The 16427-nt window shown below is 51.0% G+C and overlaps 1 protein-coding gene across 9 annotated transcripts in view; it reads left to right on the forward strand.

Annotated features, from left to right (window-relative positions):
- Positions 1-16193, forward strand: part of LOC120942891 (glutenin, high molecular weight subunit PW212-like) — a 41332-nt gene extending 25139 nt beyond the window's left edge. For 6 of the 9 annotated variants that reach the window (XM_040355833.1, XM_040355836.1, XM_040355840.1 and 3 more), the window contains 13 exons: positions 1031-1057; positions 2277-2312; positions 2409-2435; positions 4153-4179; positions 4861-4917; positions 7129-7203; positions 10638-10700; positions 10889-10945; positions 13077-13106; positions 13423-13506; positions 14788-14832; positions 15502-15555; positions 16069-16193. In XM_040355833.1, the coding sequence (XP_040211767.1) occupies positions 1031-1057; positions 2277-2312; positions 2409-2435; positions 4153-4179; positions 4861-4917; positions 7129-7203; positions 10638-10700; positions 10889-10945; positions 13077-13106; positions 13423-13506; positions 14788-14832; positions 15502-15555; positions 16069-16091 (605 nt within the window). In that variant the 3' untranslated portion in view covers positions 16092-16193. The remainder of the gene's footprint in view (positions 1-1030; positions 1058-2276; positions 2313-2408; positions 2436-4152; positions 4180-4860; positions 4918-7128; positions 7204-10637; positions 10701-10888; positions 10946-13076; positions 13107-13422; positions 13507-14787; positions 14833-15501; positions 15556-16068) is intronic. The other 3 variants (XM_040355835.1, XM_040355834.1, XM_040355842.1) reach the window with 3 other exon arrangements.
- Positions 16194-16427: the final 234 nt, after the last annotated feature.

Genomic DNA, 16427 nt, shown 5'->3' on the forward strand with positions numbered 1-16427 from the left:
GATCGCCTTGCCGAGTCACCCCCAAAGTCGTGCCGCCCCCCCCTGTGTGTGAACCGGTTCTTAGGGTGAAAGTTTGTCGCCATTCCAACTAACGGGCGCAACTTTGAAGCGTGACATGTTGGGTATCAATTTACTCGGCATAACATTGTCTTTCATAATATTAAAACATTTGGGCTGACTTTACTGATGTCTTATTTTTCAAAAAAGTGTTTTTTTTCCCCAAAAAAGTGCGCTTGTAAGACCTCTGCGCAAGTACGGTGTGACAAAAAGTATTGCAACGACCACCATTTTATTCTATAGGGTGGCAAAAATATATATATATAATGTTTGGGGGTTCTAAGTAATTTTCTAGCAAAAAAAAATTGTTTTTAACTTGTAAACACCAAGTCTAAAAAACAGGCTCAGTCCTTAAGTGGTTAATATTATAATAATAAATAATAATAATAATAATTATAAAAATAATAATAAAAAAAGAATAATAATAATATATAAAAAAGTATAATAATAATAATAAAAAAAGATAATAATAATAATAATAATTATAATTATAATTATAAAAATAATAATATATATCAAATAATGATAATAATAAAAATAATAATGTCATGAAGTCACTTTGTACTGCATCATGGGAGATGTTGGCACTATATATATATATATATATATATATATATATATATATGGTAAAGCCCAAATACGGCCGTTTTAGTAAGTTTGGGTGGAAAGGTGGGGAGAGGACCTCTGTCAGGTTTTTATTTATCAGTGGCCCCTTTGAGAAGTTTCCCTTCACTTCCTGTTCTGCAGCAACAAAAAAAAAAAAAAAATCCCGACTGAGCTACTGAACCTTCTCCACTCCACCCAAATCTGAAGATCAATGATTGGCTGGAGTTTGGGCTTTAGAGTAATTGTTGGAGCCCCCCCCCCCCCCTCCTTACTTAGGCATGTAGGAAGCCTCGGGATTGGGATGGGGGATGGGCCTCAGGAATTGTTGTATGGGGGTAACTTCCTCAATGTCTTTATTTTTTTCCAGGGGGAATTGGAAAACCTTCCAAAGTTGGTAAGTCCACCTTGTCTTCTAGGTCCACCCACCTGTCATCTACAGTGTCTGGAAAAAGTATTCATACCCCTTGAAATTCCCCACATTTTGTTACATCCAAAAACATAAATGTATTTTATTGGGATTTTCTGTGAGAGACACAAAGTGTCACATAATTGTGAAGTGGAAGGAAAACGATACAAATAAATCTGTGAAAAGTGTGGGGGGAGGGGCATTTGTATGGCGCCCCCCAGAGTCAATACTTTGTAGAACCCCCTTTCTCTACAAGTCTTTTTGGGGGTGTCTCTACCAGCTTTGCACATCTAGAGAGGGACATTTCTGCCCATTCTTCTTCTCTGTAAAATATCTCAAGCTCTGTCAGATTGGATGGAGAGCGTCTGTGATCAGCAATTTTCAAGTCTTGCCACAGATTCTCAATGGGATTTAGGTCTGGACTGTGACTGGGCCATTCTAACACATGAATAGGCTTTGATGTAATCCATTCCATTGTAGCTCTGGCTGTACTTTAGGGTTGTTGTCCTGCTGGAAGGTGAACCCCCTCCCCCCCCCCCGGTCTCAAGTCTTTTCTTCTAAGATTGTCCTGTATTTGTCTCCATCCATCTTCCCATCAACTCTGACCAGCTTCCCTGTCCCTGCTGAAGAAAAGCATCCCCACCACATGATGCTGCCACCACCATGTTTCACAGTGGGGATGGTGTGTTCAGGGGGATGTGCAGTGTTAGTTTTCCCCACACATAGCAATTTGGTGTCATGTGACCAGAGCACCTTCTTCCACATGTTTGCTGTGTCCCCCCCCCCCCACATGTTTGCTGTGTCCCATCCCCCACATGGCTTCTCACAAACTGCAAACAGGACTTCTTATGTCTTTCTTTCTCCAATGTCTTTCTTCTTGTCACTCTTCCATAAAGGGCAGATGATTTGTGGAGAGACCACTAATAGTTGTCCTGTGGACAGATTCTCCCCCCTGAGCTGTGCAGCTCCTCCAGAGTTACCATGGGCCTCTTGGCTGCTTCTCTGATGAATGCTCTCCTTGCCCGGCCCGGTCAGTTTAGGTGGACGGCCATGTCTTGGTAGGTTTGCAGTTGTGCCGTACTCTTTGTGTTGGTCTATCACATAAAATACATTTCCGTTTCTGTAACGTGACAAGATGTGGGCGATTTCCAGGCTCTGTTTGTCTTTATAGTCACCTAAGTCACACGCCGATCTCTTTCCTCCGCAGCCTCCGGCTATCCCAGCAACGTCTTCCCACAACAAGGTATCATCACATCCATAGAAACAAGGATACCATAGAGTATAATGCATGGCGGGTGTAATAGGTGGACGTGTGACCGTGTCTTCTTCTCTCTTGTAGGTATCGGAGCAAAGCCATCCAAAGCAGGTACCAGACTATGGGGGTTCACCTGAGTTTGGGGGGGGGGGGGGTTCTGCTTTAAGACGGGTCCCTTGGTCCTCCTCAGACTTTTTCATGGCCAGTTTCCAGAGATCTTCCAGCTTGTGTATGGATCGGATACCCAGCTACTGGTTCTTGGTGTAGAGCAGAGACATGAATTAGGATCTTGTCAGGCAGGCCTGGGAGTGGAGAACAATGGCGGCCAATCCACGTGAGATAGAAAGAAAGGGAATAAAATATAACTCGGAGGCTGGAGGAGGTTAGATTTGGGGTAATGACATCATCACACGGAATCCTTGTCTACGGACGTTTCCTATTTTCAGATCCCATAGAAAATCCATAAACATCCCGATGATCGGCACCTTCCATTCTGGTCCTGGAAACCAAACAGGTCCCTTTGGCTCCCAGTCATTTGTCATCCCCTATCTTCCCCTCTGTCCTCAAACAGGACTATGTCCGCCGTCAATGCTTCCTCTGTCCAGAAACAGCCCCATCCAACACTCTCCCCTCCCCCAGTCACCAGACAACACCTCAGTGTAGAGGGACAATCAACAAACTGATTTATTATCACACATGGACACAACAGATAAAACAACTCAGAGACTCCTCCCCCCCACCCTTAGAAAACAGGGCGGGTTAAACTGTCCAATGACAATGGACACACAGGTCAGGTAGGTTCAAACTTCTCATCAGTAAACAGTCTTATCAGCATATCAAAATGGGTGGAGCACAGGGGGAGGAGTATGAAGAGGAGGAGCACATTGGGTGGAGTGTGATGGGGGTGTATGAAGGGGTGGAGCACAGGGGGAGGAGTATAAAGAGGAGGAGCACATTGGGTGGAGTGTGATTGGGGTGTAGGGAGGGGTGGAGCACAGGGGGAGGAGCCCTCACCTTGACATACTGGTTCTCCTGGATGTTGGTGCCTTTCACCCGGAGCTGGCAGACCTGAGAGTCGAAGTCGAAGGTCTCAATGCGGATGGTGAGGGTGGTCCGGACCCGGGTGCTGCCGACACTTCCTGTAGCGGACTCCAGTTGTACCTTCCTACAAGCAGACACAGTGACATCATCAGCACTGCACAACTCCGCCGCCCACTGCACAACTCCGCCCCCACTGCACAACTCCGCCCCTGAGGAGTACATACCTGATAGTGGAGGCTTGCAGGCTATCCCCCACCTGCAGAAGGTTATAGGTGTGCCACATATCCTCCGCCTCATCCGGGAGCAACGTCACCTGACTGGGAGAGAAAAGTCATGTCACTATCCAGAGATGGTTAGAGAAGGGGGGCTGCTGGAGGAATCCCCCCTCCCTCTTTCCTCACAACAAGACACTTACACATCCCATAATAGTTGAGGTAGATACCACAATAGACAATAGAATACAGTCACACCCCAAACCATCACAGAAAAGAGTCCACAACAGCATGAGACAACACACAATATATACAACATTGAGTGTGACTAGCACAGATCATAGTGGGGTTCTCAGTCCCCCTGTACCCCTATTAGAGACACGGGGGGATCTACACATAAGAGGGTCGGGGAAGCTGGAACAGGAGCCTCCAGAACTCTCCAAGAGAAGCTGAGTTCCACAAACCCCCCACCCAAAGTGACCCCCGTCACAGTCCCCATTTCTGATTCTGCTGATCCTGGACCACCAATGATTTGTGTTCTAATCCTTCTCTTTCTCTCCTTGTTTTATCTCCAGGTTTATTCCAGCAGCCGTATTCTAATGGTAAGTTCTTCTGTGGGACTGTAGGGTTCCTCCAGAGTTTGCTGTTGGTTCCTTGAGTTGGTGGCTGACGGACCTCCAATTTGATGGTGTCACGTAGTTCCAGGGCCAGGGATCCTGCATGACACCAATGAGTTAAATGATACCCAAGCTCAATCACCCGTTCAGTCTCTCGTGGCTGAAGACCGGTGCTCAGGGGGGGCAAAGTGAATGGAAAGTTCCTAGAAGAGATAAGGCAGCACCTGGTAAATCCATTGGAGGAAAAATCTTAATTGGCTACACATAAATCACATCACAAGCACCCTAACGCGTTTCAGCTGTAACAGTCTTCCTCATACCACAAAACGAAACGCGTTACTTGTGATGTGACTTATGTGTAGCCAATAAAGACTTTTTATCTGACGAATTACCGGGTGCCGGCTCATCTCTACTATGGAATGCCTGACACCAATGGGCTTTATAACTGTCTGTCCACTACTGAAGGGGGAGGGGCTCTCCCACCATTGATCTCCAATACGAGGGGCATTTTTTCCCAGCTGAACTCCCATGAATTTGTTTTATCCGGGGTTCCCTGAGGCCTGAAAATTATTTCAAGGGTTCCTCTGGGACTAAAGGGTTGAGCAAGGCATTGTCCTATCTTTGGCATTTTATTGTTCACAAATAGAAATGTGTCTTCTCTTGTAGGGGTAAAATCTCCACTCGGTGCGTACCAAGGGCCCGTCGGAGAGAACGCCAAGCTGGGTGAGTCCCTTTCTTTGCTGTCTCTTCCTCTCTTCCTCGCTATACTGTCACTCTCTCTCACTTTCCCCTCATCTTCTGTCAATCTCATCCTCTCATTCCTCCTTCTGTCCCCCCCCCCCATATACTGGCCACACATGGGACAATTCCAACTCAGCGCACCCCCGAAAAGGCCGCAGTAGCAGCCAGGAGGGAGCGCGGGACACCCCGAAAGAAACTCTGAATAACTAGAGGACACTTCTCACTGATCTGTCTCTTGGTCACTGTGACAGGCAGTGCCAATCCTGACCTCCCTGGGGCCCTAAGCAAAATGACACATCACATTAAAGTTGAGAAGTGGGGGGGGGCGCTGCCGACAGTGACATGTCACATTAAAGATTAAAGTTGAGACATCTTACATTAAAGTGAGAAGCAGGGGGGTGCTGACTTCTTACCTCTTCTCCCATGCAGCCAGTAGTAATTTGGGGGGCCCTCCGCAGCTTTGCAGGGGGCCTAAGCGACTTGCATAGTGAGCCTATAGGGCGGATCGGCCCTGGTGACAGGAGTCACTTTGGATGGGGGGTTTGTGCAGCTCGGCTTACCTTGGAGAGCTCTGGAGGCTCCTTGTCCAGCTTCCCCGACCCTCTTATGTGTAGATCACCCCTGTGTCTCTAATATGGGTACAGGGTGACTGAGGACCCCACTATGATCTGTGCTAGTCACACTCAATGTTGTATATATTGTGTGTTGTCTGTTGTGGACTCTTTGCTGGGATGGTTTGGGGTGTGACTGTATTCTATTGTCTATTGTGGTGTCTGCCTCAAATATTATGGGATGTGTGAGTGTGTTTGCTGTGAGGAAAGAGGGAGGGGGGATTCCTCCAGCAGTCCCCCTGCTGATTAGACTGTTTACTGATGAGACGCTTGAACACACCTGACCTGTGTGTCTAATGTCATTGGACAGTTTAACCCGCCCTGTCTTCCAAGGGTGGGGGGGTAGTGTTTTGAAGTGAGATATCTGTGTAACATGTGTGATAATAAACCCTACACTGAGGTGTTGTCTGGTGCCTGGGGGGGGGGATAAAGAGTGTTGGATGGGGCTGGTTTTGGACAGAGGAAGCATTGATGGCGGACATAGTCCTGTTTGAGGACAGAGGGTTCGTCACAAAGCCAGTGGAGGAGATTAAATTCCTACAAAGACCTCTGCTGAGTGGTGACTGGGACCCTTGTAAGAGTAAAGAACGGTGCGCACTCACAATGTCGCAGGATCGCTGGCTGACTCCTTCCGATATCCACCGGACACTCTTCAGTGAGGGAGACAAACTCACAACACCACAAGACAGCTGGACACGCTCCTCCAACTTCCACTTCAGGGACTTCAGCAAACCAAAGTCCCAGACCAGGCTTAGAAATGCCCCCCCCCCCCCAGCTGTGCTACAGCTGGGGCCATGATGACCCTCTGGCAACATTCCAACAGAGGGAAAGAAACATATTGGACTCCCATATTGGGCTAGCAGCCATAGTCCTGATACTAGGAGGTGGGTACCTAATTTTTGTACATTCCAACAGACTGTCCCCAGGGGCAGGGTCCCTCTTAGGCCGGGCTCTTCCATCAAGATAGGACCCAGGACCAATTCAATTCCTGCACCAGGCTTTAGATTATTTATGGGCTCTCCAGCCACCTATTGGACACACCTGCCCAGGGATTGGCTTGGTCCCCATAAATATTCAGACTGCCCTTCTATCTTTCCTCACACTGTGAATCCAGACGTCTCTAGAATGCAGGGGGAAATAATCAGACCAGCAGCCTATGAGACACTCAGCAGGCTAAAGCAATCAACAATTGCTCCACTGGGCTACAGAGGAGCTAAACGAAACGTACCTAACATCCTACACCCCAACTTAGAGGAGCTCCATTTTTACAACCAGTAAATGGACAACTTACCCCCGATAACTGAGATCATTTCAAGGTTCCAGTAGAACGCCTTGTGGGGTCCCAAACCTTTAGGAATTTGGCATGGGAGTCTTCGAGGATGTAAGTGAGGTTCTCATGGACCTCGGTCCACATTGGCCTTTACTGAACCTGAGCAAAATGGAGGTACCCTTGTCTATGGCCTTGGTGGGTATTGTGTTTGGTTGTTGAAAGCTGGTTGCAAGTGTTTTCCCCATGTGTGGCCACCTTTACCTTACGACTTGTGTTTCCTCTTTGATGAGTTGCTCTCTGTCTGCTCTCTAGGTGCGTATGGTCAGCAGCTCCCATACAGGTCACAGCCCGATGCTCTAGGATACGACCCGAAATCTGCAAAAACAGGTAAGGAAAACATCCCACCGCCATTGTGTCTGATAGCTCGGTGCTGGACTTTTTGTGTCGCAAAGATTTTATTGGGTTTTAGATATTTTCAGGACACTCTCCTCCAACTTCCACTTCAGCGAACCAAAGTCCCAGATCAGGCTTAGCAATAGGCCCCCCACCAGCTGTGCTACATGATGGCCCTCTGGCAACATTGCAACACACTGACCCAGGGCCAGGCTTTAGATTATTTTTGGGCTCTCCGGCCACCCACTGGCCACACCTGCCCAGGGATTGGCTTATGCAAAAACAGGACCTCCCAGGGGTTAGGGATTGGCTTATGCAACAACAGGACCTCCCAGGGGTTAGGGATTGGTTTAAACAACGGGACCTCCCAGGGGTTAGGGATTGGTTTATACAACAGGGCCTCCCAGGGGTTAGGGATTGGTTTAAACAACGGGACCTCCCAGGGGTTAGGGATTGGTTTATACAACGGGACCTCCCAGGGGTAAGGGATTGGTTTAAACAACGGGACCTCCCAGGGGTTAGGGATTGGTTTATACAACAGGACCTCCCAGGGGTTAGGGATTGGTTTGTACAACAGGGCCCCCCAGGCATTAGGGATTGGTTTAAACAACAGGACCTCCCAGGTGTTAGGGATTGGTTTATACAACAGGACCTCCCAGGGGTTAGGGATTGGTTTATACAACAGGGCCTCCCAGGGGTTAGGGATTGGATTATACAACAGGGCCTCCCAGGGGTTAGAGATTGGTTTATACAACAGGGCCCCCCAGGCGTTAGGGATTGGTTTATACAACAGGACCTCCCAGGGGTTAGGGATTGGATTATACAGCAGGGCCCCCCAGGCGTTAGGGATCAATCAACAATTGCTCCACTGGCTACAAAGGAGCTAAACGAAACCTACCTAACATCCTACACCCCAACTTAGAGGGAGCTACATTTTTACAACCAGAGTTTAAAAACAAGTAAATGGACAACTTACCCCCGATAACTGAGATCATTTCAAGGTTCCAGTAGAACGCCTTGTGGGGTCCCAAACCTTTAGGACTTCGGCATGGGAGTCTTCAAGGATGTAAGTGAGGTTCTCATGGACCTCGGTCCACATTGGTCTTTACTAAACCTCAGCAAAATGAAGGTACCCTTGTCTCTGGCCTTGGTGGGTATTGTGTTTGGTTGTTGAAAGCTGGTTGCAAGTGTTTTCCCCATGTGTGGCCACCTTTACCCCCCAAACCCCCCCTCCCCCACCCCCCTTTGGTAGCGTGGTAATACCCACTCCTTCACCTTTACCTTACGATTTGTGTTTCCTCTTTGATGAGTTGCTCTCTGTCTGCTCTCTAGGTGCGTATGGTCAGCAGCTCCCATACAGGTCACAGCCCGATGCTCTAGGATACGACCCGAAATCTGCAAAAACAGGTAAGAAAACATCCCACCGCCATTGTGTCTGATAGCTCGATGCTGGCCTTTTTGTGTCGCAAAGATTTTATTGGGTTTTTAGATATTTTCAGGACACTCTCCTTCAACTTCCACTTCAGGGAACCAAAGTCCCAGATCAGGCTTAGCAATAGGCCCCCCACCAGCTGTGCTACATGATGGTCCTCTGGCAACATTGCAACACACTGACCCAGGGCCAGGCTTTAGATTATTTTTGGGCTCTCCGGCCACCCACTGGCCACACCTGTCCAGGGATTGGCTTATGCAACAACAGGACCTCCCAGGGGTTAGGGATTGGTTTATACAACAGGGCCCCCCAGGGGTTAGGGATTGGTTTATACAACAGGGCCCCCCAGGCATTAGGGATTGGTTTATACAACAGGACCTCCCAGGGGTTAGGGATTGGATTATACAACAGGACCTCCCAGGGGTTAGGGATTGGTTTATACAACAGGACCTCCCAGGGGTTAGGGATTGGTTTATACAACAGGGCCCCCCAGGGGTTAGGGATTGGTTTGTACAACAGGGCCCCCCAGGCATTAGGGATTGGTTTAAACAACAGGACCTCCCAGGCGTTAGGGATTGGTTTATACAACAGGACCTCCCAGGGGTTAGGGATTGGATTATACAACAGGGCCCCCCAGGCGTTAGGGATTGGTTTATACAACAGGACCTCCCAGGGGTTAGGGATTGGATTATACAACAGGGCCCCCCAGGCGTTAGGGATCAATCAACAATTGCTCCACTGGCTACAAAGGAGCTAAACGAAACATACCTAACATCCTACACCCCAACTTAGAGGGAGCTCCATTTTTACAACCAGAGTTTAAAAACAAGTAAATGGACAACTTACCCCCGATAACCGAGATCATTTCAAGGTTCCAGTAGAACGCCTTGTGGGGTCCCAAACCTTTAGGAATTCGGCATGGGAGTCTTCAAGGATGTAAGTGAGGTTCTCATGGACAACGGGCCACATTGGCCTTTACTAAACCTCAGCAAAATGAAGGTACCCTTGTCTCTGGCCTTGGTGGGTATTGTGTTTGGTTGTTGAAAGCTGGTTGCAAGTGTTTTCCCCATGTGTGGCCACCTTTACCCCCCAAACCCCCCCTCCCCCACCCCCCTTTGGTAGCGTGGTAATACCCACTCCTTCACCTTTACCTTACGACTTGTGTTTCCTCTTTGATGAGATGTTCTCTGTCTGCTCTCTAGGTGCGTATGGTCAGCAGCTCCCATACAGGTCACAGCCCGATGCTCTAGGATACGACCCGAAATCTGCAAAAACAGGTAAGAAAAACATCCCACCGCCATTGTGTCTGATAGCTCGGTGCTGGCCTTTTTGTGTCGCAAAGATTTTATTGGGTTTTTAGATATTTTCAGGACACTCTCCTCCAACTTCCACTTCAGGGAACCAAAGTCCCAGATCAGGCTTAGCAATAGGCCCCCCACCAGCTGTGCTACATGATGGTCCTCTGGCAACATTGCAACACACTGACCCAGGGCCAGGCTTTAGATTATTTTTGGGCTCTCCGGCCACCCACTGGCCACACCTGCCCAAGGATTGGCTTATGCAACAACAGGACCTCCCAGGGGTTAGGGATTGGATTATACAACAGGGCCCCCCAGGGGTAGGGATTGGTTTATACAACAGGGCCCCCCAGGGGTAGGGATTGGTTTATACAACAGGGCCCCCCAGGGGTAGGGATTGGTTTATACAACAGGGCCCCCCAGGGGTAGGGATTGGTTTATACAACAGGGCCTCCCAGGGGTTAGGGATTGGATTATACAACAGGCCCCCCCCAGGGGTTAGGGATTGGTTTATACAACAGGACCTCCCAGGGGTTAGGGATTGGATTATACAACAGGACCTCCCAGGGATTAGGGATTGGATTATACAACAGGGCCCCCCAGGGGTTGTAAGCAAGTGAGATGTTCCAAACTGACCTAATCCTGGATCACTGGTGGCCTTTTTGAAGACTAATAAGTGAACTTTCTACCTTCATCAGCAGGAGCCAAATCTCCGTACGGTGCCCAGGCCGGGTATCCCGATGCCGCAAACGCAAAATACGGTGAGATTTCCCTCCTTCTCAGAATCTAGAGAATACGGAACATCAGACATATGAATCCCCCGCTGCCCCATCTCCCGATGTTTTCTCCGCCATCATTATCTGCAACTGAATCCCCAAATTTCTCCTCATGATTGTCCGCCATGTGCCAGGATGATGTTCTAATGCTTTCTCTCCACCTTCTTTCTCAGCCGGAGCCGGTCAGACCTCCTTTAATGGTCAGTCCGTCCCTCAGAACCCTCTGGAAGGTAAAGATTCTATAGATCCTCATTCTGCCTCCCGGAACCAAAAGTTCTCCTCAATGTTCATTCATGTTTCTTCATTCACCTGCCTGATCCGTCCCTTTCTACATCCGCCTTAGGCCTTCCTTCACATTTCTGCCCGGTCCTCGTTTTCCAGCTCTCTCTTACGTGTCCCGGCCTTCTGTTTATACCACCTAGTCCTAGTCCACCCTCTCCTCCATTACCAGTCCTTCTATCTCTCCCACCCTGTCCAGTCCTTCTATATGTCCCACCCTCTCCTCCATTACCAGTCCTTCTATCTCTCCCACCCTTTCCTCCATTACCAGTCCTTCTATCTCTCCCACCCTGTCCTCCATTACCAGTCCTTCCATATGTCCCACCCTCTCCTCCATTACCAGTCCTTCTATCTCTCCCACCCTCTCCTCCATTACCAGTCCTTCTATCTCTCCCACCCTCTCCTCCATTACCAGTCCTTCTATCTCTCCCACCCTGTCCAGTCCTTCTATATGTCCCACCCTCCCCTCCATTACCAGTCCTTCTATATGCCCCAGTCCCACCCTGTCCAGTCCTTCTATATGTCCCACCCTGTCCAGTCCTTCTGTTGGTCTCGTCATCTCCCATGTCTCCTATCTGACCCAACTTTCTACCATCCTTCTGTCTTTCCCACCTTCTCCCATACTCTTGTCCCATCCTCACTGTCCCCTCTCTTCCCACCCTCCCCGGCCCCCCTTGTCCCCTCTTGTCCCATCCTCCCTGGCCCCCATTGTCCCCTCTCGTCCCATCCTCCCTGGCCCCCATTGTCCCCTCTCATCCCATCCTCCCTGGCCCCCATTGTCCCCTCTTGTCCCATCCTCCCTGGCCCCCATTGTCCCCTTTCGTCCCACCCTCCCTGGCCCCCCTTGTCCCCTCTCGTCCCACCCTCCCTGGCCCCCCTTGTCCCCTCTTGTCCCATCCTCCCTGGCCCCCATTGTCCCCTCTTGTCCCATCCGCCCTGGCCCCCATTGTCCCCTCTCGTCTCACCCTCCCTGGCCCCCCATTGTCCCCTCTCGTCCCATCCTCCCTGGCCCCCATTGTCCAGTCTTGTCCCATTCTCCCTGGCCCCCATTGTCCCCTCTCGTCCCATTCTCCCTGGCCCCCATTGTCCCCTCTCGTCCCATCCTCCCTGGCCCCCCTTGTCCCCTCTCGTCCCACCCTCCCTGGCCCCCATTATCCCCTCTTGTCCCACCCTCCCTGGCCCCCCTTGTCCCCTCTCGTCCCATCCTCCCTGGCCCCCCTTGTCCCCTCTCGTCCCATCCTCCCTGGCCCCCATTGTCCCCTCTTGTCCCATCCTCCCTGGCCCCCATTGTCCCCTCTCGTCCCATCCTCCCTGGCCCCCATTGTCCCCTCTTGTCCCATCCTCCCTGGCCCCCATTGTCCCCTCTCGTCCCATCCTCCCTGGCCCCCCTTGTCCCCTCTCGTCCCATCCTCCCTGGCCCCCATTGTCCCCTCTTGTCCCATCCTCCCTGGCCCCCATTGTCCCCTCTCGTCCCATCCTCCCTGGCCCCCCTTGTCCCCTCTCGTCCCATCCTCCCTGGCCCCCATTGTCCCCTCTTGTCCCATCCTCCCTGGCCCCCATTGTCCCCTCTCGTCCCATCCTCCCTGGCCCCCATTGTCCCCTCTTGTCCCATCCTCCCTGGCCCCCATTGTCCCCTCTCGTCCCATCCTCCCTGGCCCCCCTTGTCCCCTCTCGTCCCATCCTCCCTGGCCCCCATTGTCCCCTCTCGTCCCATCCTCCCTGGCCCCCATTGTCCCCTCTCGTCCCATCCTCCCTGGCCCCCATTGTCCCCTCTTGTCCCTTCCTCCCTGGCCCCCATTGTCCCCTCTCGTCCCATCCTCCCTGGCCCCCATTGTCCCCTCTCGTCCCATCCTCCCTGGCCCCCCTTGTCCCCTCTCGTCCCATCCTCCCTGGCCCCCCTTGTCCCCTCTCGTCCCATCCTCCCTGGCCCCCCTTGTCCCCTCTCGTCCCATCCTCCCTGGCCCCCATTGTCCCCTCTCGTCCCATCCTCCCTGGCCCCCCTTGTCCTATCCTCCCTGGCCCCCATTGTCCCCGGTTTCCCAGCTTATCCTCAGCCTGTTACTTTTTGTTTTGTCTTCACAGAGGAAATTTCTCCATCTGCTGCTGTTGAGGGTAAGTACTGAGCCCATTCTTCACGTGTTGTACGTCACGTCCCCCACATGTGTGCCATGTCCCGTGTTTGTACCGTTCCATGTCACATGGCCCCACCACATTCCAGGTCTCTAAATCTCTAATCGTGTGTAACATGTATGTGCAGCATGCCGCTAACACGCTAACTATCTGTCACCCGTCTACATGTCCCATCATGTCCCCTGACTCAGGAGACCCCGACATGGATCTCCACCCTCATGTGTCTTTGTGTCACCCCCAAATTATTTCTGTTATGAGTGGAGACCCACATGTCTATATATATTCTTGGATCCCTCAGGAACTCAGAGTATGAGAGAAGGGGCCACTACCCTTCCGATAACGCCCACCTCGCCCAGCGTCCTGAACCCGAAACCTTTCAAAGGTACAGTCAGAGGGACAAATACCTGGGGATGTCAGACTGGTTACAGACCACGCCTCTTCCTGCTCAATAACCACCAGTGGTATTCCACTCCTGACCAATCAGAGCTGCTCCACCCAGGATCTCCACCCTGCCCCTCCACCGTACCTCCGCTGTGCTAACACACAGCCCCACCCACCATCCCCACCCTGCTCCTCCTCCGCTGTGCTAACACACAGCCCCACCCAGCATCCCCACCCTGCTCCCTCCTCCGCTGTGCTAACACACAGCTCCACCCACCATCCTCACCCCGCTCCTCCCTCCACTGTGCTAACACACAGCCCCACCCACCATCCCCACCCTCCTCCCTCCTCCACTGTGCTAACACACAGCCCCACCCACCATCCCCACCCTGCTCCTCCTCCGCTGTGCTAACACACAGCCCCACCCACCATCCCCACCCTGCTCCTCCTCCGCTGTGCTAACACACAGCCCCACCCACCATCCCCACCCTGCTCCTCCTCCGCTGTGCTAACACACAGCCCCACCCACCATCCCCACCCTCCTCCCTCCTCCACTGTGCTAACACACAGCACCACCCACCATCCCCACCCTGCTCCCTCCTCCGCTGTGCTAACACACAGCCCCACCCACCATCCCCACCCTCCTCCCCCCTCCACTGTGCTAACACACAGCCCCACCCACCATCCCCACCCTGCTCCTCCTCCGCTGTGCTAACACACAGCCCCACCCACCCTGCTCCTCCCTCCACTGTGCTAACACACAGCCCCACCCACCATCCCCACCCTCCTCCCTCCTCCACTGTGCTAACACACAGCCCCACCCACCATCCCCACCCTGCTCCCTCCTCCGCTGTGCTAACACACAGCCCCACCCACCATCCCCACCCTGCTCCCCCCTCCACTGTGCTAACACACAGCCCCACCCACCATCCCCACCCTGCTCCTCCTCCGCTGTGCTAACACACAGCCCCACCCACCATCCCCACCCTGCTCCTCCTCCGCTGTGCTAACACACAGCCCCACCCACCATCCCCACCCTCCTCCCCCCTCCACTGTGCTAACACACAGCCCCACCCACCCTGCTCCTCCCTCCACTGTGCTAACACACAGCCCCACCCACCATCCCCACCCTCCTCCCTCCTCCACTGTGCTAACACACAGCCCCACCCACCATCCCCACCCTGCTCCCTCCTCCGCTGTGCTAACACACAGCCCCACCCAGCATCCCCATCCTGCTCCTCACAAACTATCTTACAATGTACTATTTTCTTCCTCTTCCCAGGTGGATACCAGCAACTGGGAGCCGGACAGAGCGCCTGGACATATGGTACCAGAACAGTATATAAATATAAATCAATACTGCCTCAGTATATAGACCTCCATACCACCTCCAATATACAGTATATATATATACAAATCTATACCACCCTCTAATATATATATCCATACCACCTCCATATATACTGTACATCCCAGATACAATGTATCCATGTCTCTATACTGTATATCCCAGATACAATGTATCCATGTCTCTATACTGTACATCTCAGATACAATGTATCCATGTCTCTATACTGTACATCTCAGATACAATGTATCCATGTCTCTATACTGTACATCTCAGATACAATGTATCCATGTCTCTATACTGTACATCTCAGATACAATGTATCCATGTCTCTATACTGTACATCCCAGATACAATGTATCCATGTCTCTATACTGTACATCCCAGATACAATGTATCCATGTCTCTATACTGTATATCCCAGATACAATGTATACATGTCTCTATACTGTATATCCCAGATACAATGTATCCATGTCTCTATACTGTACATCCCAGATACAATGTATCCATGTCTCTATACTGTACATCCCAGATACAATGTATCCATGTCTCTATACTGTACAGATACAATGTATCCATGTCCCTCAGAGGAGGAACGGGAGTAAGCGGAGGAGGGGAACTGATCGTATTTTCTTTGTATTCCAGCCCCTGAGGAATCTGCGTACACACAGAACGGATATTATGAAAACAGTTATAGAGGTGAGAATGGTGGAAGAAGTCCCCCTGGTTGGCTCATGAGATACCATGTGACACAAAGTTTTTTCATGCCAACATTGAAGACACAACAGGCCACACCCGAAATATGACTAGACACCTCCCACTTCCCATTTGGCTGCATGCATTTTTATGCCCCTTTTAGTGGGTAAACCCCCACCCTCTGGTCCCCAGCACCTATTTTGGTCTCAATGGTATTCCGGGATCCTCTCTGGTATGCCGGGTTCATGTCAGATAATTGAATGATTCCCCAACACCACACAGAGAGATCAGGAATATGTCAGGAACACCCAACTGTCCCTTAATTAGCGAGTCACTAAAGTGGGCAGGTTTCAGGAAAACAGGGTTCTTTTGGGGTCCAATGTCCCCAAAAATATTGGTTGCATTATTGGTAAGGGCCCAGAGGTCAGGGGTTAACATAGCTGGGGGCGGATCGGTGGGGATTGGTCCGTGGGGGCGGTACACGTTGGGTTAATGTAATATGTGTGTTTCTGCCAGCAGGCTGCGGTGGGAAATGCTGAACCGACCAGTGACTGTGGCCCCAGCTCGGAACATCGCTAGGGAATGCCGGGGCCCTGTATATAAAGATGTGGAAAAGTCACCAATAAAATACCTGAAAAGTTCAGATGGCTCCTCGTTTTTTATAGTGTGTGTGTCTTTGTTACGGAAGCCATTGAAACTGTCTGTGTGTGCTGACCACTGTGTGCTATCCAAACTCTGGGAGCCCCGCCCATGAGGGAACTCTCCTTGTAGATGTTATTGTAGTCACCTGAGTATCTGTGACACCTCCAGACCTGCCTATGAGGGAACTCTCCCATATAGAAGATGTTATTGTAACCTGAATATCTGTGACAACT

This window comes from Rana temporaria, chromosome 6, assembly GCF_905171775.1.
Source record: "Rana temporaria chromosome 6, aRanTem1.1, whole genome shotgun sequence".
Classification (NCBI taxonomy): Eukaryota; Metazoa; Chordata; class Amphibia; order Anura; family Ranidae; genus Rana; species Rana temporaria.